Source organism: Glycine soja, chromosome 17 (genome assembly GCF_004193775.1).
Source record: "Glycine soja cultivar W05 chromosome 17, ASM419377v2, whole genome shotgun sequence".
Lineage (NCBI taxonomy): Eukaryota > Viridiplantae > Streptophyta > Magnoliopsida > Fabales > Fabaceae > Glycine > Glycine soja.
The window spans coordinates 37,157,698-37,184,104 of NC_041018.1; the positions used below are offsets into that span (position 1 = coordinate 37,157,698).

Below are 26,407 nucleotides of genomic sequence, written 5' to 3' on the forward strand. Positions count from 1 at the left end.
TCTCGTTCACCTTCCATACAAAATGACTTTAACCTGTTTTGAAGATACATAAGCATTAGCAACATGACATTATGGAAAACATGTATATGACAAAAAAGTCACTGGTAATCTAGCTAGCACTAATTTGTTGGAGAACTTGGACTGGTTGGTTGACTAGTTTCTTTTGAGTTTGACAATACCATAAGGCTGTGTTCTTGCCTCAACTGATTTACATTTTTTCATATTTGTGGATATAATAGGCAATGTATATATTGTTCATACTGGAAGATTGATTTTTGGTCATAGAGTAACTATGCCACTTCCCAACCTTTACTTTAATCATGAAATCAAAGTGAGTTACTTTTGCATGCACATGAATAAAAAAAAAAGCAACAAAAAAGTATTTTAGCTGTATCAATAAAACATGCCTTCTAATTTCTTCTTTTAGCTGCAAATTTTCCATAGCAAATGTAGTTGCTTCATTATTCCGATCCACCTAGGCCCGCAAGACCTCAATTTCCTTCAAGTGCTCCTCTTTTTCTTTTAGCAAGTGTGTCTCAGCTGAGATCTTCTCAGAAGCAACTGTTTCTAATCTTTTTATTCCAGCTTCTCGAAAACGTAGTCTCATCTTCAAACTTTGTATGTCATCTTCTCTTTGTCTCACCTAAAATCATCCCATATTTTCAATCATTTAATTCATCACAAAAACATCAAGAATTATCATTATTGATAAATCAACAAAAAACAGTGATTATAAATTAAAACATTGAAAATACTAGAATGGAGCTCTATGACAACAAACTAAATTGATAGGTGTTTCTCATATATAATTATAAAAAACTACTTATAGGTCAAAACTTGTTTATTCTCTCCCTCATTAATCAATCATTCAAAACTGATAACAAAACAATAAGAAATATATGGCTTTTCAAAGATACCAGCTTCATGGACGCTTGAATTTCATCTCTTAGTGCCTGTAATTCCATCTCTTTGTCCTTTTCCCTTCTAAAGGCCCCAACAAGGGCAATGTCATAGTCTTTTTTCTGCAAAAAGAGAAAGATGCTTATCAGTAAACAAGGTTATGGGAGACTGAATGATTTCTTGGACACAAATAAATATCAACCTGAGATATCCTTTTAACAGAGGTTAATGGAGTGAATGATCCTTGCACACCCTCCCACTTGAAGGATCCAGGAGAACCTGGGAAGCTGACAACTAAAATGTCATTATCCTGAATTTCTCCTCCACCAACTAGACCACGCAAACGGGATACTTCTTTCTGAAACCCCAAAAAAAAGTTACAGTACAAACCAGGCAATTTAGTAATTTAGTAGATATCAAGGCAGAAATACAAGTTGTAGGAAGCTTTTCCACTTCCCTATAAACAGTAGGTGAAAAGTAAAAGTAAACTCTTGGCCAATGTACTTTTCTAACAAGAAATTAAGTATTAGGTAATTATGTACAAAGACTCCAATTAAATCAATTAATATTCTTGTAAATTGATGATGGCATGAAAAACCACCCTCAATACTGATGCAGAGCATTTGACCCCATAACTGGTATAGTAGGATAGTAGATAGTGGAATAACCACTATTATGAAATTTATAGATATAAATTAAGTAATTTATATTACATTATATGCTAAAAAATTATAAAAGTTACACAATTAGTAGTTGAACTAGTAAAGTGATATTCACTTATACTCAAATTATATAATAACATTACACACTATCAGTAATAGACATTCCATTCACAAGTTTGTACCATTATTATTACGTTCAAAATTAAGTTCACACATGGCATTATTTACAACAGTGTTATTTAGCCGCTTGAAATAGTATTGTAAAATGGCGTTGTCTGAGTAAATTCTTTTTATTTACAAAAATCAAAACCTGTCTGACTAGTTTTTAGTAGTTACAGTTTATATTTGCAGTTTTTTTGGTATTGGTTCAGTTTATTCTTTATTAGTCCTTTCATATATTCAAGTCATTAGTCTAACTTTAGAACATATCTCAGCGGGTCTATCAGTGTATCTATATTTGTCAAGTAGACAAACACATATTCCTTTTCAAGTAAGTATGCCATCATGGGGTCCTTCATTTTACGAAAACCATGTGTGCCCCTACGTATTTCCCAATTTATCATATCATTAAATGTGGTGGATAGGTTTATTGTTAAAAAAAATTATACATATACAGCAAGGCCTGATATGAAACATGCAAAAATAGACCTCTAAAATTTGAAGTCAACCATGTGCTGAATTCAAGGTTATTAAAACTGGGGAAGAACCTTACAATTGAGAAGAAATTATAGAAGCCAACATTAGTGAGCCACTTGCAATTTAATTCTTTATAATATGAAGTTGATTGCCGCAAATTATTTTCTACATATTACACAAATGTTTGTCATATATGCGGTTGATTGACGAAAGTCTTATTATTTTTCAGGCTGAATCAGGCACCAAAGAATCACCAAAAAACTCTTTTAATTATTTGCAGGTGTGTTTATTGTTTGTAGTAATAGTTTAAAATATGTTTTTTAAATTTCACAAATGAGAAACATGTATGATGCCTGAAAACATGTATGCGTTTAATGCCTTGATATTCATGCGGTGTAATTGTTCTTTTGAGCTGTCTAGTATGATGTTTATTATGTCATACAATTACCAGAGTACCATAGGTACTATAGGTACAAGTATAGTTTAAACACAATTGTGGTTCAAAAGATGAAATTAGAGGATGGTATTGTGGACCAGCTACAGCCCATAACTTAAGTACATGTATGCTGCACCTCTTGGAAGAGGTCTCAACATTTACCCTTCCTTTGTTGTTTTTTTTTCCCGGGAAAAATCAAATATATTATGTATAAAATTCAGTACTAGGTGTACTGAAGTAGGCTACAATAAATCTCTTCATCTCCGCCTTTTTATTTCCTTACCCGACCATCCCCATAACATGTATTGCAAGCTGTTCAAATTTCTCCAGTCCCCTTGCATGCAGAACATGTCATTGACCGCTGGAAGATGGCTAATGGAGTTCTCGTTGATGAGACAACCCGGTCTTGACCTCCACAACTGCTACATACGGATGGTGTAGTCCCTGGTTTAGCCCCTGAACCATTGCAAGTTCGACAGCTATCTAATCGGCGTATCTCTATCTATTTTTCTATGCGAAAAACTGCTTCTTTAAAGTTGAAAACAAGACTGTAATACTCATGTTTAGAATCATTTGCTCCATTCCAAGAACCTCTGGAACCTCTGCCACGATAATTGCCCTCAAACAATGATTCGAACAGATGTAATGGATTGCCCCAACACCCAACAAAAATTTTCAATAATAGTGTCAAGAGCGCTAACAAACCCTACATGTAAGACTTAAGGGGAAAAAACACCCTAAGGCTTTTTTTTTTGGGAAGGCAAATTGTATAATATATTAATAAGATAAGCACAAACAGTACAAGAGGTACTGAAAGAGATAATACAAAGCACCTCTGGTGCTGCCTCCCAAATATAAAACCAAAAGAACCCACCAAAAAGTTCAAAACCACATAGATTAACCAAAGTGATCCTTTATATTAGAGGACTAGTGATTAAAGCTAGTGTTGAATCCTTTCTCCCTAGCTTTTAGCCAAGACCAAGCTGAAAACATGGCCTCTTCCATGACTTTCGAAGAGTCGAATTGGTTCCCTTGAAAGATGAGGTTATTCCTGTGTTGCCAAATGGTATTAGTTAGAGCCACCCACCACCCATACCATCTGCTATGGTTTACATTAGCTCTGAATCCTTCACAAAACTGTGTTATATGACTTGCTGGGGCAAGGGGGAGTGGTCCTAGAACCTGTAGCCATGACATGGATTCCCACCATAGGGGCAGTGTCCTTTGGCAATTAAAGAATAGGTGACCCGCTTCCTCCTGTACTTGACCACATAACGGGCAATCAGCATCTTGGGTAATGACATTTCTTCTTAGGAGGTTACCCTTAGTAGGTAATCTGTCCTTGAGGAGCCTCCAGGTGAAAATTGCTGCCCTTGGGGGGATGTTCATGTTCCATATTAATTTGAAAATTCTAACAGTTGAGGCTGATGCATTGATATTCAACATCAGTCTATAAGCTGAACTAGTGGAATACACTCCTGTAGATTCAACTTTCCACACCATAGTATCCTTCACATTTTTCTGAATAGAATTAGAGGAAATATCTTCCATAAAGTTCACTGCCAATACGCTTTCGTGGTCAAATAAATTCCTCCTCCAATTGAGATCCCAACTCCAACCATCTTCAGAAAAATTCCCCATCTGTGAGATGGTGCTGTGCTGTTGCCTGTTGATCAAAAACAAGGAATTATATTTCTGCTTTAGGGTGCAGTCTTCCCCTAACCATCTATCTGTCCAGAAATGGATTCTATCCCCCCCACCAATCTTCCAAGCCAAGTTTTGTTGAAAGATGCTCTGACCAGCATTATGATAAATCTTCCTCAAGTCCCTCCACCAGTATGAGCAGCCCCTTCCTCAACACCCTAAGGCTGCATGTAAGACTTTATAAAAACTTCTACCTAACCCAATTAGAAACCTAGAGGCAATTATAGACTACGAAAATTGTATGGGAATTGCATTCTATTAGAAATGTTTGAAGAAGATAACATGAAAAATATAATCTTAATCTCCAAATACAAAAGTAATAGTTTCCAAATGTCATTACGAATGGGACTTTTCATTTCCTGTTACTAAGATGAAAATTCTCCTTAAAGGAGGCTGCTTTTAATGGACAGAAATCTGCACAAACTTAATGGGGGAGAAGAGCATTCAAGTTGAATAACTATTGAAGAAGTGGTATGTCTCAAGTTTAATTACTCCAATTGCAGCTCTGTTGGACAAGGAAAACTGTAAGCACGATCTTCTAAACAGGACTCGGTTAAACAAACAGAGCTTTCCACATCCTGGAAATCCAGCTAATTGGAGCTAAGCTAGCAGTCCCTCATCCTACGAAGTGGTATCTCACTTGTAAATACAACAATTGCCTCCATAATTTTCTATCTGATTAGTAACTCATCCCATACTATACAGCATAAATTAATTAATAGAAAAATTCAATATCCATAGGGAAATAGCTACGGTCGGGTGAGTTTGATACATCTTACGTTATGTACTCAGCTGATTTGATATTTTATAAATGTTTGAAAAATGAAGCTGAATTTGAATTGCACCACTTTCGTCATTCAATTTCGATGCTGTCGTTTCTGCAGTTTTTGTTGAAAAATGCCAAATCCCTTGAAACAGCCATGCACCATTTGACTTGTTAGCATTGTTGGTCCAACTAACTGCACTTGCTATTGTGTTTTGTAATGCAGCGTTTTGTACAAACGGTGCAGTGCTGCTGTGTTTTCTACTGCAATTGGTGCTCTATGCTTGTGATGCATGTCAAGTAATCCCTAAGCCACTAACGTTTTACATAGAAGGCGTAACATGGATCGAAGTTGGATGAACGCATCACGTATCACTGAAGAGTACGAGAATGGTGTTGAAGAGTTTTTGCAGTTTGCTCAAAGTAAAGCGGAACCTATGTGGGGGAAATTTTTTTGTCCATGTGTGAAGTGTGCAAATGGGAGGCGCCAAACAATTGATGACATAAGAACTCATCTTATTTGTGAGGGAATAATTCGTAGCTACACAAAGTGGATATGGCATGGGGAATCCCTCGATACAGCTGACATGTCACAGCCTGACGATGTTACTGCAGCCAGTGGAAATCCTATAGAAGAAATGATTCGCGATCTTGGGCAAGAGGGGTTTGAAGAGGCACATGCAGCGTTGTATGACAACATAGAAGTTGATTCAAAAATGCCTTTGTATTCCGGCTGCACATCTTTCACAAAGTTGTCTGCTGTGTTAGCTCTAGTTAACTTGAAGGCCCAATTTGGGTGGAGTGACAAGAGTTTTAGTGAGTTGCTGATGTTGTTGAAAACAATTCTTCCTGCTGATAACGTGTTGCCAAAGAATCACTACGAAGCAAAGAAGATTTTATGTCCAGTTGGGATGCAGTACGAAAAAATTCATGCATGTTGTAATGACTGCATTTTGTACAGAGGTGAATTTGCTGAACTACATGACTGCCCTGTGTGTGGGGTTTCAAGGTACAAAACGAGCAACGGAGATTCTACTGTACTAGTATCTGCCACCAACCGCCGTCCAGCGAAGGTGTGTTGGTATCTCCCAATAATACGAAGGTTTAAGCGGTTGTTTGCTAATGGGGAAGATGCAAAAAACCTTATGTGGCATGCAAATACCAGAAAATCAGATGGATTGATGCGACATCCTGCAGATAGCCCGCAATGGAAGGCAATTGATCGTCTATATCCTGACTTTGGGGCCGAGCCTAGAAATTTAAGGCTTGGTCTTGCAACAGACGGAATGAACCCATTTGGAACATTAACTACTAACCATAGCTCGTGGCCCGTTTTGTTGTTCATTTATAATCTCCCTCCGTGGTTGTGCATGAAGCGAAAGTATGTTATGCTGAGTATGATGATAGCTGGTCCAAGACAACCAGGTAATGATATCGACGTATATCTAAGACCTTTAATTGACGATTTGCGGAAATTGTGGGATGAAGGGGTTGATGTATGGGACGCAAATTTGCAGCATGCTTTCAAGTTGCGTGCAATGGTTTTTTGTACCATAAATGACTTTCCAGCCTACGGAAATTTAAGTGGATATAGTGTCAAAGGACATCACGCATGTCCTATATGTGAGCAAAATACAAGTTTCCGCCAACTTAAACATGGAAAGAAGACTGTCTATACTAGGCACCGAAGATTTCTCAAACAGTTTCATCCGTATCGACGATTGAAGAAGGCATTCGATGGAACTCAAGAACATGAAACCGCGCCAATTCCATTAACTGGTGATGAAGTATATCAGCGGGTCAAGGATGTCGAAAATATGTTCGGCAAGTCCCCAAAAAAACCATCATCCACTTCAAACATGTGGAAAAAGAAGTCTATTTTCTTTGATCTTCCGTACTGGTCCGATCATCATGTTAGGCATTGTATAGACGTGATGCATGTCGAGAAAAATGTTTGTGATTCTTTAATTGGGACCCTCCTAAACATGAAAGGCAAGACAAAGGATGGTTTCAAGTGTCGTCAAGACTTGGTTGACATGGGTATACGTCAGGTTTTGCATCCTATCTCAAAAGGTACCAGGACATATCTGCCCCCAGCCTGTTATACAATGTCAACAGCTGAAAAGAGAAGTTTTTGTGAATGCTTGCGTAATATGAAAGTCCCACAAGGCTACTCTTCAAACATCAAGAGTCTTGTGTCTGTGAATGAGCTTAAGTTGGTTGGCTTGAAATCGCATGATTGTCATGTGTTAATGCAACAACTTTTGCCTGTTGCAATCCGCGGAACATTGCCTGAGAAGGTCCGTGTTGCAATCAGTCGCTTGTGTTTCATTTTTAATGCTATATGTGCGAAGGTCATTGACCCTAAACAGTTGGATGCTTTGGAAGATGAGGTTGCCATTGTCCTTTGTCAAATGGAGATGTTTTTCCCTCCTTCATTTTTTGACATTATGGTACACTTAGTTGTTCATCTGGTAAGGGAAATAAGGTCTTGTGGTCCTGTGTATTTTAGATGGATGTATCCAGTTGAGCGGTACATGAAGGTCTTAAAGGGTTATACGAAGAATCGACATCGACCAGAGGCCTCAATAGTGGAAAGATACGTTGCTGAAGAATGCATTGAGTTTGCCTCACAGTACATTGACTCATTGAAACCTGTTGGTGTTCCTGCATCCCGGCATGAGCAGCCAAAAGCCGGAAAGGGTACTCGTGGATACAATGTTGTGACAATGACTAGACATGATGTGTCACAAGCACATTTGTATATATTAAACAACACAACAGAGGTGTTTCCGTACATTGAGGCTCACAAAAAACATGTTAGAGATAGTCACCCCAAAATGAACATGATGAGGGTATTGCAAGAGCACAACAAAACTTTCATAAATTGGTTTAGACAAACAATAGTTGCTGATAAAACTGTTTCCAGAAGACTGACATTGTTAGCCATTGGCCCAAATCTGAATGTCCCTACATGGAAGGGGTATGACATTAACAATTATTCATTCTACACAAAGTCCCAAGATGATAAAAGTTCGGTACAAAACAGCGGGGTCTGTGTTGATGCTGATTCGGATCACTTTTGCAGTACATCGGACAACAACCCCATTCGAGCATCCATGTCTTACTTTGGTGTCATTCAAGAAATTTGGGAGGTTGATTATACAGCATTTAGAGTGCCTGTTTTTAAGTGTCAGTGGGTCAACGGGACAACAGGTGTGTTTCAAGATCCATTGGGATTTACTTTGGTAGACCTTAGTAAGGTGGCATATATGGAGGAACCTTTCATTATGGCAGCACAAGCCAGACAAGTTTTCTATGTACAAGATCCATGTAATTCAAGATTGTGTGTGGTTCTGCAAGGAAGACCAAGTGGAATGAATTACCATAACGATGAGTCAAACCTTGACATTGCTCAAATGTCTGGTTTTTCGAAACAATTGCCTTCAATGAATGAAGCTGATGAAGTGGATGATGGACATGCAAATCGTGTAGATCATGATGAAGGTCTATGGGAAAACATTCCTACAGGCTGAGTGCGAAAGTAATGCTTTGTTTAATGTGTAAATATAATGATTATTTTACTAGTACGCCTTTGCTTTGTTTAATGTGTAAATATAATGATTATTTTACTAGTACGCCTTTGCTGTGGTTAATTTGTAAATCTGAAGATTAATATTAATTGTGTATTTTTTTTACAGGATCATGGCCACAGATCCGACGTCTCCCCCGCAGTCCGATGGTCAATCAGAGGCGACTTCCAAGAGGAGTAGAACAACGACACGGTTGAGAACATTGACATTAAGAACCGTGGATCAGCCCAGACCGGCAGTTTATGTGGATCCCGCTACCGGGAGAGCATCGGGACCGATGCGTGAAAAGTTCCACAGCTACCTAGGCGTAGTGGCGCGAGAAAAGGTTCCCATTATCCACAATAATTGGAAAGACGTACCTGAAACGCTAAAAGACATAGTGTGGAATGACATTCTAGTAAGTCCTTCATACCAAATAGTATATTTGAATTCCCCATCAATTTTTCTGTTAAAAACATATTTGTGCATATATCAAATATTTGTCCTTTATAATCTCTACACGTGTTTGCTGCCCTTTATTTTAAATGACTTGTCCTTTATTTGAATAGTTGATTTGATATCGTAGACTCCCATATTTGTAAAGAACGACACAAGGGCAGTTTTTATTTTAAATATGAATATTAGTTACTTAGATGAGGTAGAGAACAAATATTGGCAGATCAAAGATACAGAACATAACAAATCATGTGTATAATAACTTCACAAATTTAAATTGATAACTAAACCACGTGGATGAAACATGTATATGCTAATTATGTAATACCAATGAAATAAGGAACAATGTCAAAAATTCTAAAACAGTAGTAGTAGACACTGTTTTGCTAAAATATCAGCAACTTTGATTTGCTTTCTTGAACAGTAGTAGTAGACAGTCTATTATTAACTAATTTTGTTTATATAAGCAGAATTTACGCAAGTAATTTTATTTGAATAAGGTAAATGTTTCTGTAAAGTGTTCTTTATACGTGGAAGATGGATCAGTATTGATTGAGTAATGTAGGAATTGATTCATGAAATGAAAAAGATAAAGAGTGACAAATGGTTGAATTGGGAAATAAGTGGATAGTAAAAAGGGTGTACTTGTGTGTGTTTTATAGTGGTCCAAACATCCACTACTAGCGGTGGAACATGTTGAGATAAGTCTGGGAAGGAAGAATAGCACCTTCTAATGCTAATCTCTAAAGGCATTTTTGCCCCACATCAATCCTCAATCACTGGTACAATCCTTGACATTATGCAATAGTGTCAAATTTAAGGTATCACTTCTTACCTTTTACTCTTTTGCCATATTTCAATTTCAAGGCAACGTTAAACGTTAAATATTTCCTACCAGATTTCCTGCTTTCACTCTGTGTTTTCGCAAAGAAATATTAAAATGTGACATGAACTTGGTTGTTTTCACGGTTTTTTATACAAATGTTTGAAGGTCACAAATAAACTGTACAGAAGATGATAATTATTTAGGAAAATAGGAAATAAAAAACCAAAATATTGTTAAGGTTTGTACCAGCAGGCAGAAGTTATTTCCTTGTTTATTGTGGCATGCACATTGTCAACAACTTTAACATAAAATAGATGAAGATTTATATTACACTTGCAAGTCTTTAGTTATTTCGTTGTTTAATTAAATGTCACAAGCCTCAAGTCTTTAGTTCAAAACCTGCAACATCCAAAAAAAAGCTACAGTTGCAAGTGAGGGGAAGGGACAGAACAAAGCTTGTCAATTAACTCTTTTTTTTTTTTTGGAAGGCTGAAAATATATATATATATATTATTAATAAGATGACCAGTACCAGTGGTACCAGAAAAAGAGATTACAAAGCACCAAGGTGCTACCCTCCAAAAAACAACAACAAACAGCCAACCAGCAACCAGATCCACCCCCACTAAGCAACGAAAGTGGATATATTAGAGGACCAATGGTTGAAACTAGTACTAAAATCTTTATCCTTAGCCTTTATCCAAGACCAAGCTAGATAAATAGCATAGTCCATGACTTTACAAGGATCAAAAGGTTTTCCTTGGAAAATCAGTTGATTCCTATGCTACCATATAGAGCACGTTAAGGCAATCCACCACCCACACCTTGTAGTATAATTCACATTTGTCCCAAACCCATCACAGAATTGATAGAAGTGGTGAACAGGATTAATGGAAAGTGGACCTGCTCCCCGAACCCAGCTCAGAGATTCCCACCACAGTCCAATTGTCTTTTTACAGTTAAAGAACAAATGAGCTGCATCTTCTTGCACACAATCACATAAGGAGCACGTGGTTGCCTGAGTAAAAACATTTCTTCTTAAGAGGTTGACCTTCGTAGGGAGTCTATTCTTCAGAAGTCTCCAACAGAAAATGACTGCCCGAGGGGGAATATGCAGCTGCCAAATTGCCTTAAAGATCTTGTCTTCAGAATTTACTGAGCTGGTATTCATACATAAACTATAAGCTGACCTGGTGGTGTACTGTCCATTAGGTTCAGGCAACCATATCATATTATCCTTGACCTGGCTTTGAATAGGCACATTGCTGATCTCCTCCAAAAACTGAACAGCCATCTGACTTTCATGATCAAATAGGTTTCTCCTCCACCTCAAGTCCCAGCACCAACTATTATTGTTAAAATGGCCCATTTGTGACATGAGAGCCTTTTGTTGTCTACTTATGAGGAAAAGCTGGTTGTACTTCTGCTGTAGGGTGTATTGTTTCCCTAGCCAATTGTCAGACCAGAATTTGATATTTTCCCCACACCCAACCTTCCAAGACAAGTTCTCTTTAAAAATACTGCAGTCCAACTGATGATACAAGCTTCTAATGTCTCTCCACCAATGAGAATAGGCCCTTCTGTCTCTATTATATTGAAATTCTGACCAGCCACCATATTTAGAGGTTAAAACTCTAACCTATAGCTGATGCTGATCAGATGCAAAAGCCCATAACCATCTACCCAACAAAGCTAAGTTGAATTTGGAGATATCCTTTATCCCCAGTCCCCCATCAGACTTAGGCAAACAAATATCATCCCATTTCACCCAAGGGATTTTTTTATGATCAATGTCTCCACCCCACAGAAAATTCCTTTGAAGGGATATCAGCTTATTGACAACCTTTTGAGGTATTTTAAAGAAAGAAAGGAGATAAATTGGGAGGGCATTGAGGACAGAATTTATCAGAGTAATCTTCCCCGCCATGGATATATTTTTCTGAGCCCATTTGGCTAATCTTGATTTGAATTTAGTGACAATAGGATCCCACACCAGCTGACTTGAGGGATTAGCCCCAATGGGTATGCCAAGATAGAGGAAAGGATACTCCAGCTGCCGGCAGTGCAGGGTGTTAGCTGCTTCCAAAGCCCAATTGACACCACCACCAATAATCCCAAATTGACTTTTAGCAAAATTAATCTTTAAACCAGAAACTAGTTCATATCCTCTTAATAAGGCCTTAATAACAAGAATGTTGTCCCACACAGCCTCTCCAACAAAAACAGTATCATCAGCATACTGTAAAATGTTGATAGGTTCCTTCGTCTTTCCAACCAAGAAGCTTCTATAGAAATTTTTGTGGACTGCTTGTCTCATCATACCGGTAATGCCTTCTCCTACAATATTAAAGAGCAAGGGAGCTAGAGGGTCCCCTTGTCTCAAACCCCTTGTAGGTGTAAATTCCTTAGAGGGGCTACCATTAATCAAAACTAATATAGAAGCTGAGTGGAGGCAAGCTGATATCCATGATCTCCATTTTGGGCAGAACCCCAATCTAAACAGCATGTAGTCCAAAAAAGACCAAGACATTGAATCATAGGCCTTTTCAAAATCCACCTTAAATATCATCACTGGTTTCTTGTTTCTCCTTGCCTCCTCAACCACCTCATTGAGTATCAAGATACCATGGAGGATATGTCTTCCTTTAATGAAGGCAGACTGCCTTTCATCAATTAACCCATCCATAACAGACCTCAATCTATTAGACAACAACTTGGCTATAATTTTATACATACAACCTATCAAGGATATAGGCCTATAATCATTGAAGGACTGAGGATGATTCATTTTAGGAATCAATGCCACAAAGGAAGCATTACATCCATTAGGAAAGCTGCCATTGACATAGAACTCATCTACAAATCTTCTAAACTCTGGGCTCATGATATCCCAAAATTTTTTGATCTCCCAGAATTTTATTTTATCTTTTGAGCCTTTCCGTGTCCAGCCCATGAGTCCTCCCAGAATTTTATTTTATCCCCGCATCCCACCCTCCAAGTAGTGCCATCTTGGAGGATAGAATTCATCTGTTGGTCATGTGTAACCTCCATTAAGTCTTTCCACCAACCTGACTCATTATTCCTTCTACTGCCTTCCACCAATGATCTCCATCCACCATACTTGGAATGCAGTATCTTGGACCATAACTTGTTACTTTGCTGAAGCATATCCCACCTCCATTTTCCAAGTAGTTCCTTGTTGAAAGCCCTTATTTCCTGCTCATAAAAATTACACACCAACATCTAATTTTGCTGCTGGCCAATGTTACTGAAGGATATCCCATTCAGCTGTGGCCTGCACTGCATAGGTTCTGGAAATCTCTGCTGGAAAAACCTGTTTGATTTTGATTTGATTTTTTGCAGAAAACAAAGAGGGGAACGAGCAACAATTTGAAGGTTGTACATTCAGGAACTAAAGAATTCAAAATAGCTAGTAATAAGAGGGATTTGTTTTTGGGATTTTCTGAGCATTAAGAGGGGCTACGCAAGAAGCTTGCACTTGAGGAGGGAAGGAAATTTGCAGCTAATGAACAACTTTGTTAACTATTTGTCCTTTCAGACTTTTGCTGTTTCTTTTTGTTAATATGTAAATCACAATAGTATAAGGCTATGGCGTAAAACATGGTCTATATTTACTTCTAAGATTGTTAGGGGTAAAAAAAACCATGTCCATAAGCCATAGCCTTATACTATTTATATTTACATATTAGCAAAATAAACAGTCAAATCTGCACGACAAATAGTTAAGAAAGTTGTTCATTAGCTGCAAATATGCTTCCCTCCTCAAGTGCAAGCTTCTTGCGTAGCCCCTCTTGGTGCTCAGAAAATCCCAAAAACAAATCCCTCTTATTACTAGCTATTTTGAATTCTTTAGTTCCTGAATGTACAACCTTCAAATTGTTGCTCGTTCCCCTCTTTGTTTTCTGCAAGAAAGAAAATCAATATCAAACAATTCAGGCTGAATTGTTATCGTTATTATTACTCGAACCATAACGAATAACAACTAAACAAGTCTCTCTTATTCAAATGGAAATGGATGTTGTTCCACCAGCATCATCAGCTTTGGAACAGGATTTTGGTCTCCAAATACCATGGTTGGAGGGGATTAGATCAAGGGCCTAAAAAGCATTATTTTTCTACTTGGTGGGATGACCTAAGAGCCATCATCCAACACCAGAGTATGAATCCTGCTCTTAACCAAATTTGCTGGAAGGTGGGTAGGGGAGATCAGTTCCTCTTTTGGGAAGATCCTTGGGCTGATGAGGGGACTCCCTTAAAAGACCAATTCCCTGAACTTTTCAGAATTTCTTCCCAAAGACTTTGTAGGCTGGGAGACGTGGGGTTTTGCTCTGAAAATGAGTGGGTCTGGAACCTTTCTTGGAGAAGACATCTATTTCATAATGAGATGGAGACAGCTTCAAAATTTATTGATCAAATATCAGCAATTAAGCTTAACATCAATCTGCAGGACACATGGACATGGAGAGCTGAACCTAATGGGAATTTATCTACTAAAACTGCATATCAAGTTATCAAATCTGAGCAATTTTATGAAGGCCAGCACCTGGGTTTTCAGCAACTTTGGGAGATTAAAATTCCTCCTAAAGCCTTAACTTTTGCTTGGAGATTGTTATGGGATAGACTCCCTACTAAGGACAATTTAATTAAGAGACAAATCCTCATTGACAATGGCCTTTGTCCCTTCTGGCATAGCCAACCTGAATCCGCTTCTCATTTGTTCTTCTCATGTGCTAAGGTTCTGCCTCTCTGGTGGGATTTCTTTTCTTGGGTGAAGGAAGATAGGGTCATCCATTGTAGGCCCATCGATAACTTCCTCCAACATCATCCTTTAGCAGGATCAAAGGGGTCTAATAGAAGATGGAAGATGTGGTGGATAGCAGTTACAAATACAATCTGGAAGTTCAGAAATGAGTTGATTTTTGATAATCAACCCTTCGATATCTCTAAGCTGGCTGATTCAACTCTTTTTCTCATGTGGACTTGGCTGTGGGGTTGGGAAAGGGACTTCAAGGTTCCTTTCCAGTGGTGGTCTTCAGCAATGCGTCTAGTATTTAATTAATGTTTTCATTGTAGGGCAGGGTGGGGGCTTGTTGTTTTTTGTTTGTTTTTGTTCCTGCTTGTACAGGATCCCTTACTTTTTATGTTGTAGTACCTCTGGTACTTTTTTAGTAATATAAATTATCTTTGCATTTCAAAAAAAAAATAAAACTTACTTTTATAAATATTAATAAATTTATAATAAGACAATTTTTTAACATGTGCCTGCAGTTATATAATACCGTGATATGTATTTATGTGTATGAACATACAATCATTAATGCATAATTAAGAATTAGACCTGGGCTGCAGTGATATTATTGTAGAGGATATCAACATATATATGGGTGCTTTATTGTGATATTATTCAATATATCTGTTTTTTTTTATGTTCTGCCAGTGCTATGTCTAGTATTATCTATTTTCATATCTAGGATGCTATTCTAGATAGACAGAAATGTAATGCAATTAGTTTGGCAGTGCACACATTAGTAGAGATTTGTTTAGATACAGACCATAGTGATATTCTGTTAGATAACCCATAGTGGAATAGTTAGTTACTTAGTGGCATTAGTTCGTCATGTAAGAAAAGAAGGAGACTGCACCTGCAACTAATTAAGCCCATTAAGGATGGGTTTTGGTTATGAATTGTAGACCAGCAACTGCATATAAATAGGAATAACTGTAAAGCTCTTTATATTGTATGGATTTTAATAATTCTGAAGTTGGGTGGGTTTGAAGCAAATTTAAGTACAGCCCCGATGTGCTTGGGTGTATTGTTAGATACCCTGTTATGCCCTGTTATGGTTCAAATTTTTTGATTTTCCATTAGTATAGTAGTTTGTAAAGTTTCCTTTTCAAATCATTTGCCCCAAGGGCAACATATCCCAATTCATTCATATCTTTCAATAATTTCTCTCTACAATTATTTAATATGCTGAAACAATATTATGCCACCATCAGCTGGAAATACCAAATTAACACACATTACAACAGAATCAAAGATAAAATTAGATTTATTTAGCCACTTTAGAAAAGCTACATATGGATCAAACTATATGCAATGCACTAATTTGGTAAATGAAACTCAGAGTAAGCAAAAAAGCCTAGGACCCACCAATTGAATACATAAAACCAGCCGATCCACCACACCACATACAAACCCCAGGGCAAATTTAAGCATGCTGACTTAAACCAGTTTGTGCAATATTAGTAGACTATTGAACACCTCTACTGCAATATGTCCACAAAAGAATTGAAACAAGATCACAATGTATTCATTAATTCATCTCCTTTTCAAAGACACACAGTTGCTTTCTAGTTTTTTATAATGCAGTCAATCATTAAAACTAACTATAGAATATGGCAAGTGACTGCTCATGAAATACAGGGGATAACATAGCAAGTCAACAAGAAGATGCTACAGTATCAACAACAGGGGTACACCAACCAAACAAAGAGGTGCAATTAGTGAGTAAAACTAAAAAGAGGATTGTCAGTCCCACGTACCTAAAAGACTTGGTTTGAAGGTCTGAAGCCCTGCACTCGTGTCAATGAAATGGAAATGCTGCAAGGATTTGGTGCTAGTAATTAGGGAACAACAATAACGAGTTGCTGATAGTCTGAAATGACAAAAGACAAATTCTGTTATGAGAATTTCAGTTTACATATACCATTACTTGTTCAATTTATGTTCAAATTAATAGAAATAAGAGTTAATTGGAGTCTAAATTGGTTGAATCTTGTTTAGCTTTGACTTTTACGATTAAGCTTTGAAAAATTTTGTTATTTCTTTTGGCTCTCACTCTTGTCAACATTCTTTCATCCCTTGCAAATGATATTTTCATTTATTACAGCTTCATAGATTTATATCATATAGAGTTAAAGTGTTGGACAATATGTTGTTGAATCATCTATTTACTTGCTATTTGAGTATATGGTGTATGACTTGAATGATATTTTTGTTTCGCTGCCTAATAAGCGGACTTGTTTTAAAAAGCACGATCTTCAAATGGGAAAGTTAGATATGAATGTAGGTATAAAATCCCTTGATGTTCGTCGGTCTTGCCGTACTAATCGCTTGTAAATCAGACATTAAAAAAGATAAATTTTCTTCCTAGTCATTTGTCATATATCATATTGGCTAAAGTTTTGACAGTTTCTGCGAAGGCTGAACCATGTTCTTAACAAACCATGAAAACAAGTTTTGATAGGAATTCATACTTTAAGGCAATAACTGTTATCAGTTTAACAAAATTTTTTATTACATTTATTATTTCTTCAATTTGGATGTTAAATTTGAAGGCTGTCATTGCATGCTAAACTTACATTATATGCTGATTGCATGCTTTTGCTTTACTGGGTGTATTGTGGCAGAACATTATCATTGACTACTTGTTAATTGCTAGTATTGTATAATGATATACATCTGGCTGCCTTTAACCCTTTATTTTGAGTAATGTATTTATGTAGGCAAAGTTTGATATCGGAGAAGCTACGAAGGTGAAGACGAAGGTTATGTCAACAGTAGCGACGAGATGGCGGCAATTTAAGTCCACATTGACTAGCAAATTTGTGTTTGCTAAGAGTGAAGGTCAACAAACACAGGATGTTGTGACAAAATATGGACTAGATCCTGAAGCATGGAAACAATTTGAAGAAACCCGGCTCACACCTAACTAGGAGGTTAGTTGAATCTGTTTATGGTAACTTAAAATGAATATTTGTTTACCAATTTGATTATTTAAATTTGGAAAAAATCTCCGCAATTATGTATGTCACATTACAGGGTATAAGGAAACGAGCACAATCAATTCAAAAACACAATGACTGCCCCCACGTACTTTCACGTGGGGGATATGATTTGCTTGAGAAGAAATTGTTAGACCAGAAACGAAAAAGGATACAAGAGGAAGCATTGTTGAGTGAAAATGCAGCAAGCCTTGATGAACCCCCATCTCCAATAAAAAGACATGTTAAGTGGAAGGTTGCTCGGACCAGGGCTGTTGGCAATATGACATCTGAGTCCGCACAGGAAATTGCAGATAAAATAGTATGTTCACCAATATGTTGCAATGTTCATATGTTTAAGTATTTTGAGTAGAACAATGACTGCACGTGGTGTATTTTTGTGTCACTTTTTTTGTGTAGGACTCCTTAGAAGAGCAGGTAACGCAGGGCTCGTTTGTACCCCATGGTCGGCAAGACATTCTGAACACTGCGATTGGCCGACCTGAGCATGGGGGTCGCGTTCGGGCAGCAGGCTCAGGTGTCACTATTACTCAGTACTACGGAAGGGCATCAAGGACATGCAGCAGCTCATCCACATCCATCAGCCAACAACAACTAGATGAAGTTGTTGCAAGGCTTAGGGAAGACATGACTGGGCAGATTAGGGAAGAATTGAGGACTCAAATTAAGGAAGAATTGAGGACTCAGCTAGAAGAGGAAAATAAGAGGAGCTTGGAAATAATGACCAATGCATTGAAAGAGGCTATTAAAAAAGAGTTGTCAAATAAAGGATCCCCAGAGCTACTCCAAATTCAGCCGGACATACAACAAGTAGCTGCGCGTGTCAGCACACAGGGAAGTAATGTTGTTACCAATGTCCAGGCTTCACAAGAACATCATGCTGATGCCATACCATTGATGGGACTGTATGTGCAGCTTAAGGATGGTACAACAAGGTTTGTAGAAATATTACCTTACTTACAATTTAATCGGACTTTTGTTTTTTCTTGCAGCTGTAATTGTTGGGTTTGGTTTGTGTTTTGTTCATCGTTTAGTTTGTGTTTTATATGCATTAATTTTTGCTTTGTTTATGGTTCATTTAAGGTTGGTGGCCATGGGGAAAATAATGGAGGGGGATTCAGTCATACACACAGTGGCATATGCAGATGATGTTGTCAGGGTAAGTGTAGAAACAGTTATTGATCCTGAGGCTGAGGTCCCCTATGCCACGTCAGAAATACAATATGTGAAGCAGGTCGTCGATACATTTGTAGCTTGGCCCACACACCTTGTGAAAGCTGTATTAGATGAGGTAACATGTTTGATTTGACATACATAAAGTAAAACATTGAGACATTACAGTACAAATACTCACCCACTTTCATTAACCATGTAGGTTCCACAAAGTATTCCACACAACGAGGATGCACATGTGCCGAAGCCGACTAATGTGGACGCAGATGATCCGTTGCGTGGATTGATAAAGTATAGTTTCGATATTTACGACAACCCACTTGAAATCAACTTTGATGGGAGCTTTCTTGGAATTGTAGATGCATCTGCATCGATATTCATTACATATTCAGATGTTAGTGAAATAATAGCAGGAGACAAAAGTCTGAACATATCTGTCATACAATTATGGTTAATGTAAGTCAAATCCTTCATTTATTTATTCGTCATTCATTCTATATCATGATCCACTACAATACTTTCAAATCATGTGAATAGGTATATTCATGAGTGGAGTCAGATATTCAGTCAAGGTTTCATGTATGCATTCCTTGAGCCACAGTCGTTGGTTTGTTCAAAGGAAAGACGCAGCGAATGCGAACAATATCTTCTAAGATGGCTTAAGGAATCTGACCGAGAGGTGTACATTGGACCTTACTTCCATCAGTAAGTGTTATTTAACAAACATACTTCAAATGATGTTTGGGTGTATACGTATCTAATGTGCATCACATGCAGGGCACATTGGCAACTCGTAGTTTTGTGTCCTAGGCAACATGTTGTTGTTTGGTTCTGTTCCTTGTGTAGGAAACCTGATATGCATATCAAAGCTACAATTAATAGGTTATCTCATACCATATAAATTTTTACAAGCCTTCTTTAATGGGCATTATTGATTGACATGTTGTATATGTGTTGATGTGGTTTTTTAAAAGCAGTGTAATGACGAAATTGAAGACGACCTTGTCTCCTGAAACTAAGGCAGTTGCACCTAAGTGGATTGAAGTAAAGGTTAGTCAGCTATGTACCATGCGTTATTGTTGTCTAGGTAAGTCATGAAATTATGTAATGTATACGATGTTCAAATGTTTTCCATATGTAGAGTCACGTTCAAACCGGCTGTTATGAATGTGGATATTATGTAATGCATTGGATCTGGAACATCATAGCCAGCGACATAAAGAGTGACTGGTCCATGGTATGCATAAACTTCAGTGCAATTGGAACTGAATTTTTATATTTGCAGTACTAACTTACAATTATGAATACTTGCAGTGGTTTGCTAATGACACACCGTTGGACATCGACATGATCACCACAATTCGAAAAAAATGGGCAACATTTTTTTTAAAGATGGCAATAAGTAAAAACGGCTAATGATGGCGTAGGAGTATTTCTTTTTTCCTGTATTTGAGACAATTGTTATGTTATTTTACACAGCGGCTATTTTATTTTCGGTCATGCTACTGTGATTCATAATGAATCACAAATCCTATAATGGTGATTGCGTGCAATGGTTTTCTGTTCATATAATTGTAGTAATATATTGTCTTTACCCCCTTCTACTGCATTGCATCTGCATTTGATTACCACAACAACAATTAAGTGCAGCGATAGTACCACCAAGCTTGGCACTGCAGCAGTTAACTGAACAAATGAAGTGTCCACAGTCATTGGATGGTTGCCTGGTAGAGGTACATGTTATAAACTAATAAGATTTCCTGCGTGTTAGGTATAATTATTAAGAAGAGGCACTATATATATAGACTTTTATATATAAAGCTTATTAGAGTTTTAACACACTCTTTTTAACACACTCTCCACTGTTGGTCCTCAATTTATTGAGAATTATAAAATCAGAATAATGACTCATCATATGAGTAGTTGGACCTGTCAAATTTGTGATTTTTAAGAAATTTGAGCCAACAAAAAAGAGTGTTCAAGAGAATGTGTTAGAGACAGTGTTGCTACCATTTCTCTGTTTAGGAATGGTGTTTGTAGTTATTAGTGAAAATAGAAATAGAAAATATTTTCCTTATGTCAAACAGGCTTCTGCATTACTATTTTTAGTTTTTACAACATTATGATAGATCATTATATATTTTTTCTTTCTCTAAAACAAATGATTTGTTTATTGTGTTGGGGTGGTGTATATAAAAACTGATCAACACATTTTACTTTTATTTTTTTGCCTGTTCATTCCAATGTACAAATGATTGGCTTATGATGCAACAAAATCTAAATCAGGAACTAACTAGCTCTTTTAATATAAAACATGTTTTCTTTATCTTTTACTTTTCTACAACATTCATGTCCCTTTCCCTTGATGTCTAGGCTGATGTGCTTGTTGATATATTGAAGATCTATTGAAGATTGTTGATATAATGCTCTCTCATCAGGTATGAAATTTTATAACATGTTCTGTTGGGTGTTTTGCTTCCTGGATTTTGTGATTTTCAGTGAATTTCATGTAAAAATAAGCTGATCTTGCAACTGATGGATAAATTGGTATAACCCAAATTACACTTTATGTTTATTTTTCCCATATAGTTTATTTTAGTTTATTTCCTAATATAATTATACTTTCTGCGTGAATGGTATAACCCAGTTTTGTAAGCAGGGCAACTAAAACAACGACGGTCGTTAGTCGACCCGTCTTTATAGCCTTATAAAATCACGACGGTCGTTAGTCGACTCGTCTTTATAGCGTTCTTCAACAACGACGGTCGTTCCAAGACCCGTCTTTATACCTTCCTTCAACAACGACGGGTGTGCATAAGCCCGATGTTGAAATTTTTAAAAGCAACAACGGGTGCAATCTCCACCCGTCTTTATAGATTTCTGAAACAACGTTGGGCCCAAATCACACCCGACGTTGAAATCGATCCGAACAACGACGGTGCTCTTGAAAATCCGTCGTTGACTTATGTTATATAACGACTATTGTTAATTGCGCACTGACGTCGTCTTCTGACATTACAAAGACGGTGGTTGGGCTGACCGATGTCGTTGTTGTCGACTTACAACGACATCTGTAACAAAGACGGTGGGAGGCCCGATGTAGATAGCTTAGTTTGACCGATGTAGAATCTGCTTTTTGTAGTAGTGGCAACAATATCGTTATATATTTTTTAGAATTAATTTAATATTGAATTATAAAATTCAAGAGTCACATCTTATGGCAAAGCATAGGTGTTGCACCGTGCTAAAGTATCTTGTGCCATTCGAATATATCTGTTACGCAAGTGATGGGACAAAACTTGGTGGTCTCAACCACAGGAGATCTTCCGTTGAGGACCCCACGAAGTCAAATTGGTTTTGGGGAAAAAAAAAAAGGTGTCTAGTGTCTATAAGCGTATTCCTTTTTCTATTATTATTATGAGCTATATGTCTATTCTTATTGTCACTGTTTCTTATAATTTATATATATGTTTATATTTAAAATAACTATGCATTATTTAATTAAATTATATTATTAATTAAAAATTAATTGTTATTTAAATATTTTGTAAATACAAGTATTTGAATAACAATTATAATTATAAAAAATTACATAATTTGTTAATAATTTTAGAAAGAGTCGTTGCATAAATAAAATATAATTTTCTATAATTTAGTTAAAATTTAACTTTTTTTATTTTCATACTTTGTAAAAAATTAAAAGATATTTTTCACAAAATTATATGTAATTTTAGTCGTACAATAATTTTGTTACAATTTATATTATCATATTATTTGGTGCATATTAAACATTCATTGTTACTAGTTTATGATTTATCGTGCTCTTATCTTATCTCAGGGTTAGTGGGAGTAAATTATTTTTAAAAAATAATATTCATTATCATACATACAAAAATAAAATATAAAAGAGTGTGAAACATATTTTATTCATATAAAATTTTTAAATTTCAATTTGTATGTCATTCTATAAGATTGTTTGTTTTTCGTCCCCAATTTTGAAATGCATCAATTTTTGTCCTCAAAGTACTATCTAAATATTTTTGTTTTCATCCTTCTATAAACTATTATCTAAACTATTTTGAGGGACAAAAGTGATGCAATTCAAAATTAGGAGATGGAAAATGAAAAAAAAAATAAAAGGACTAAAATTGAACTACAAAATTTTTAGAAGAACCAAAAATAATATTTATCATCTAAAAGAGAATGAAATGTTCAGACAAATAAGCATACAAGTATCAAAACACAAAAAATAAAGCTAGTCAATAAAAAATAAAAATTGATGACAACTAAAAAATTAAAGACAATGGGGTCAAACAATAAAATTAAAGGGTGCAAAAAAAGTAACACTAGATATATTTTCATGATTTTCACAAAGTGAGGTGCACCCCTCAATAGTACATAGGTTCATCATTGGTTATCAAGCTCTCCTATCATATCTTATCTTATTCTGACTACCAAACCAACCCTACAAGTATTCATATATTTGACAAATTGACTACTATAATATTAGTTATTTATATTTTAATTGAATTAATTCAAAATTCATAAAAAATATTAATAAATATAAGACAAATCCATAAAAAAGAATTGTTATATATTCATACGACGGATTTTGTTTTCATTGTGTAATTTTTTCACCCAAAAAAATACAACGAAAACACAATTCTGTTATATATACTTTTTCATATTTTTTTGAAATTTTAAGGTATTTTATAAAAAATATGAAGATTTAAAGTTTAATATTGCTATTATTGACTGACCGTGAACAATTAATGTGTATATATCCATGTGATGTGAATTGTTGATATTTAAATGCAAATATGAACCGCTGTTTTTTTGCTTCATAGAGCATGTTAATAATCTTCTGACAAGCAAATGATACCTTTATAAAGCTTGATGAAATCTAATCATTATTTAATTGTTTTTTATGAATCTAAAATTAATTCAATGTCTTTGACATGATCCAAGACCAAAAAATATAGCATCTAATGATATTATAATTAATTTGTCAAATATATGAATACTTTTATTTTGGTGGTCAGGATAAGAATATATAGCATAGGATAGAAATACGATGTACTAATAAGAATGAATATTTGGTATGCACCATATAACAAATTAAATCAAGAGAGAGAGAAAAAGTTATACATTATGAATGTATAAAATTTTAGACCTTTATCCGATCACAACTCATCATATATGATAAATTGTTGACTTTTAAAATAATTATTTTAAAAGTTATATTAATAATGAATTGTAATTGAATAATAATATACAAGTGTTTTACACCGTTAATGTGTGAGCATTAAACTCCATTAAAATTACATGTAATTTTGTAAAAAAATATCTTTTTATTTCTTTTACAAAGTCTGAAAATCAAAAGAAAAAATAGAGTAAATAATTTATAGAAAAATATATTTTATTTAAGCAATGACTCTTCTTAAAATTATTAAGAAATTATGTAAGTTTTTTTAAAATTATAATTATTATTCAAATATTTGTATTTAAATAATAATTAATTTTAATTGATAATATAATTTAATTAAATGATACATAGTTATTTTAAATATAAACATATATAGGAGTCCTCAATTGTCCATTGACCACACATGGAAGCTCTCCTACTGTTTAGACCTCTTAGTTTTGCTCCCATCAGTTGCGTACAAGATATATCCAATGGCCCAAAATATTTTCACAAGGTGCAGCACCTACTGTGTGCTTTCCCATGCTAGAAGGCTCATATGCTACAGGTTTCTTTGTTTGAAGTTTTAAAACAAATTCAAAAGTTCCTTCTTAGGAACAAGAAAACAAATAGTTAGACATGCTTTCAACTCACGAGGTTTGATTTCTTTTCAAAACACACGATCTTTGAAGTTTTAAAAACAAATTTCAAGAGTTTCTTAGAAACAAGAAAACAAATAGTTAGAAATGCTTTCAAAATTTAAGTTAGGGGCAAAAAACAACACAAGATAACTATATCAAAATTTAAAGATGCGGGGAAAAGAAATAGAAAACTTCATCTATCATAATTCAATTTATTCTGTTAATCCACCCTTATAATTAAATTGGAGGCTTTTTATGAAACATAGTGCTATATATCGTGGTTGAGCCAAGATATTAGCCAAGTGAATAACTAATTGGTAATGCTAAATTATAAGATGGGTTATATGAAACTTTATTCTTTGAATTGAGTGCTTATTGTTATAGTCTTGTCACCCTGCAGGTTGTTTAAACATAGGAAAGATTTATACTAATGAGCAACCACCATCGTTTTTAACTTTCTTTGGAGCAACCCTGATGGTTTAGAATGAGCAACCACCATCGTTCTTTAAATTTCTTGAGGTTTCAAATCATAAGCATCCACCCTGCGAGTAGTGCTTATTCCCTTTCAAGAGCATGATTTGAGGGTGCATAGTCACAATGTTAGAATGCTTATTTATTCCCTTTGAAGAGCATGACTTGAGAGGTACCGTATTGCTCGTTCTAAACCTTTTTTCTTTTTCTTTTCTTTTTTCTTTCTTTTATTGTCTAATCACTTATTAATTTATATGTAAATATGCATAAATGATGGTTTTTTCTAAACTCCTTAAAAAACAATGAAAGCTAAGCATGCACTAATTGAAGGCCCACTTGTTAGTGTTTTCTTAAGAAAAAAATTACTTTTTTAACTAATTAATAAAATTATATTAAAAATATCCATAAAATTTTTGTTGTTTTTCTTATCAAAATTAAAAAAATTATACTGCAAAGTTATTATTTTTATACTACAAGGATGACAATGACAACTCTATTCTTCTCATGGTACTGGGAAACATATTCATCCACTTCTGCCATGGCTTGGTATGGTAGATTGTGATTAATAAACCAACACATCATCTAGGGGCTCATCCAAGTTACTTACTATACATGGAGATCAGTAGATAGTTGACCCAAAAAATTAAAATAGAGAATAGATTGATAGAATCTAGAAACTTGTTAAATGAAAAATAAGATATCATATCGTTTAGTGTTGTGTTATATTCAATAAGTACAAGCAGAATCTTACTGAGTAATAATGTACATGCTTGTTTAGTGTTGTGTTATTCAATAAGAATTATAGAATCTTACCTTATTCTTTCATTTTATTTGTTTCTTTAAAAGATAAATCACTCGTTAAAATAATTAAAAAAATTATGAATTTGCAGAATAATTAAACTTATTTAATTTTATATAAGTTCTTAGATTGTAATTTCAGTGTTATGTTGCTGGTGTACAGAAAAAAGAAAAGGATATATTACCATGTATTTTATTAGTTTTAAATAGTAATAATTTACTTTCTAAAAAAACATTTTTTTAATTTAATCTCAAATGATTGAATCAAAATTAACTACTAAGAAAATCTCAATTCAAATTTTGTAAATGAAAAAAAATAATTAAAAAAATCTTATTAAAAAAATTCATGATACGTCGTACCAATAATTTGTTACATGA

At 35.3% G+C, this 26,407-nt stretch overlaps 1 protein-coding gene across 1 annotated transcript; it reads right to left on the reverse strand.

The window, feature by feature from the left end:
* Positions 1-475: 475 nt before the first annotated feature.
* Positions 476-19,772, reverse strand: LOC114391720 (kinesin-like protein KIN-12E). Its single transcript, XM_028352684.1, has 5 exons — positions 19,119-19,772; positions 16,523-16,635; positions 1,103-1,179; positions 918-1,022; positions 476-643 (listed from the first exon to the last, which is right to left on the reverse strand). The coding sequence occupies exons 1-5, from the start codon at positions 19,133-19,135 to the stop codon at positions 476-478; spliced, it is 480 nt and encodes a 159-aa protein (XP_028208485.1). The 5' UTR covers positions 19,136-19,772.
* Between the last annotated feature and the right edge of the window lie 6,635 nt (positions 19,773-26,407).

What these genes read in the sequence shown, in the direction of transcription:
- LOC114391720 (XM_028352684.1), bottom strand. An exon ending in CTTCAAACCAAGTCTTTTAG is followed by an intron (nt 1,180 to 16,522) that starts GTACGTGGGACT and finishes TCAGCTTCCCAG; the next exon opens with GTTCTCCTGGATCCTTCAAG. An exon ending in CTGTTAAAAGGATATCTCAG is followed by an intron (nt 1,023 to 1,102) that starts GTTGATATTTAT and finishes CTCTTTTTGCAG; the next exon opens with AAAAAAGACTATGACATTGC.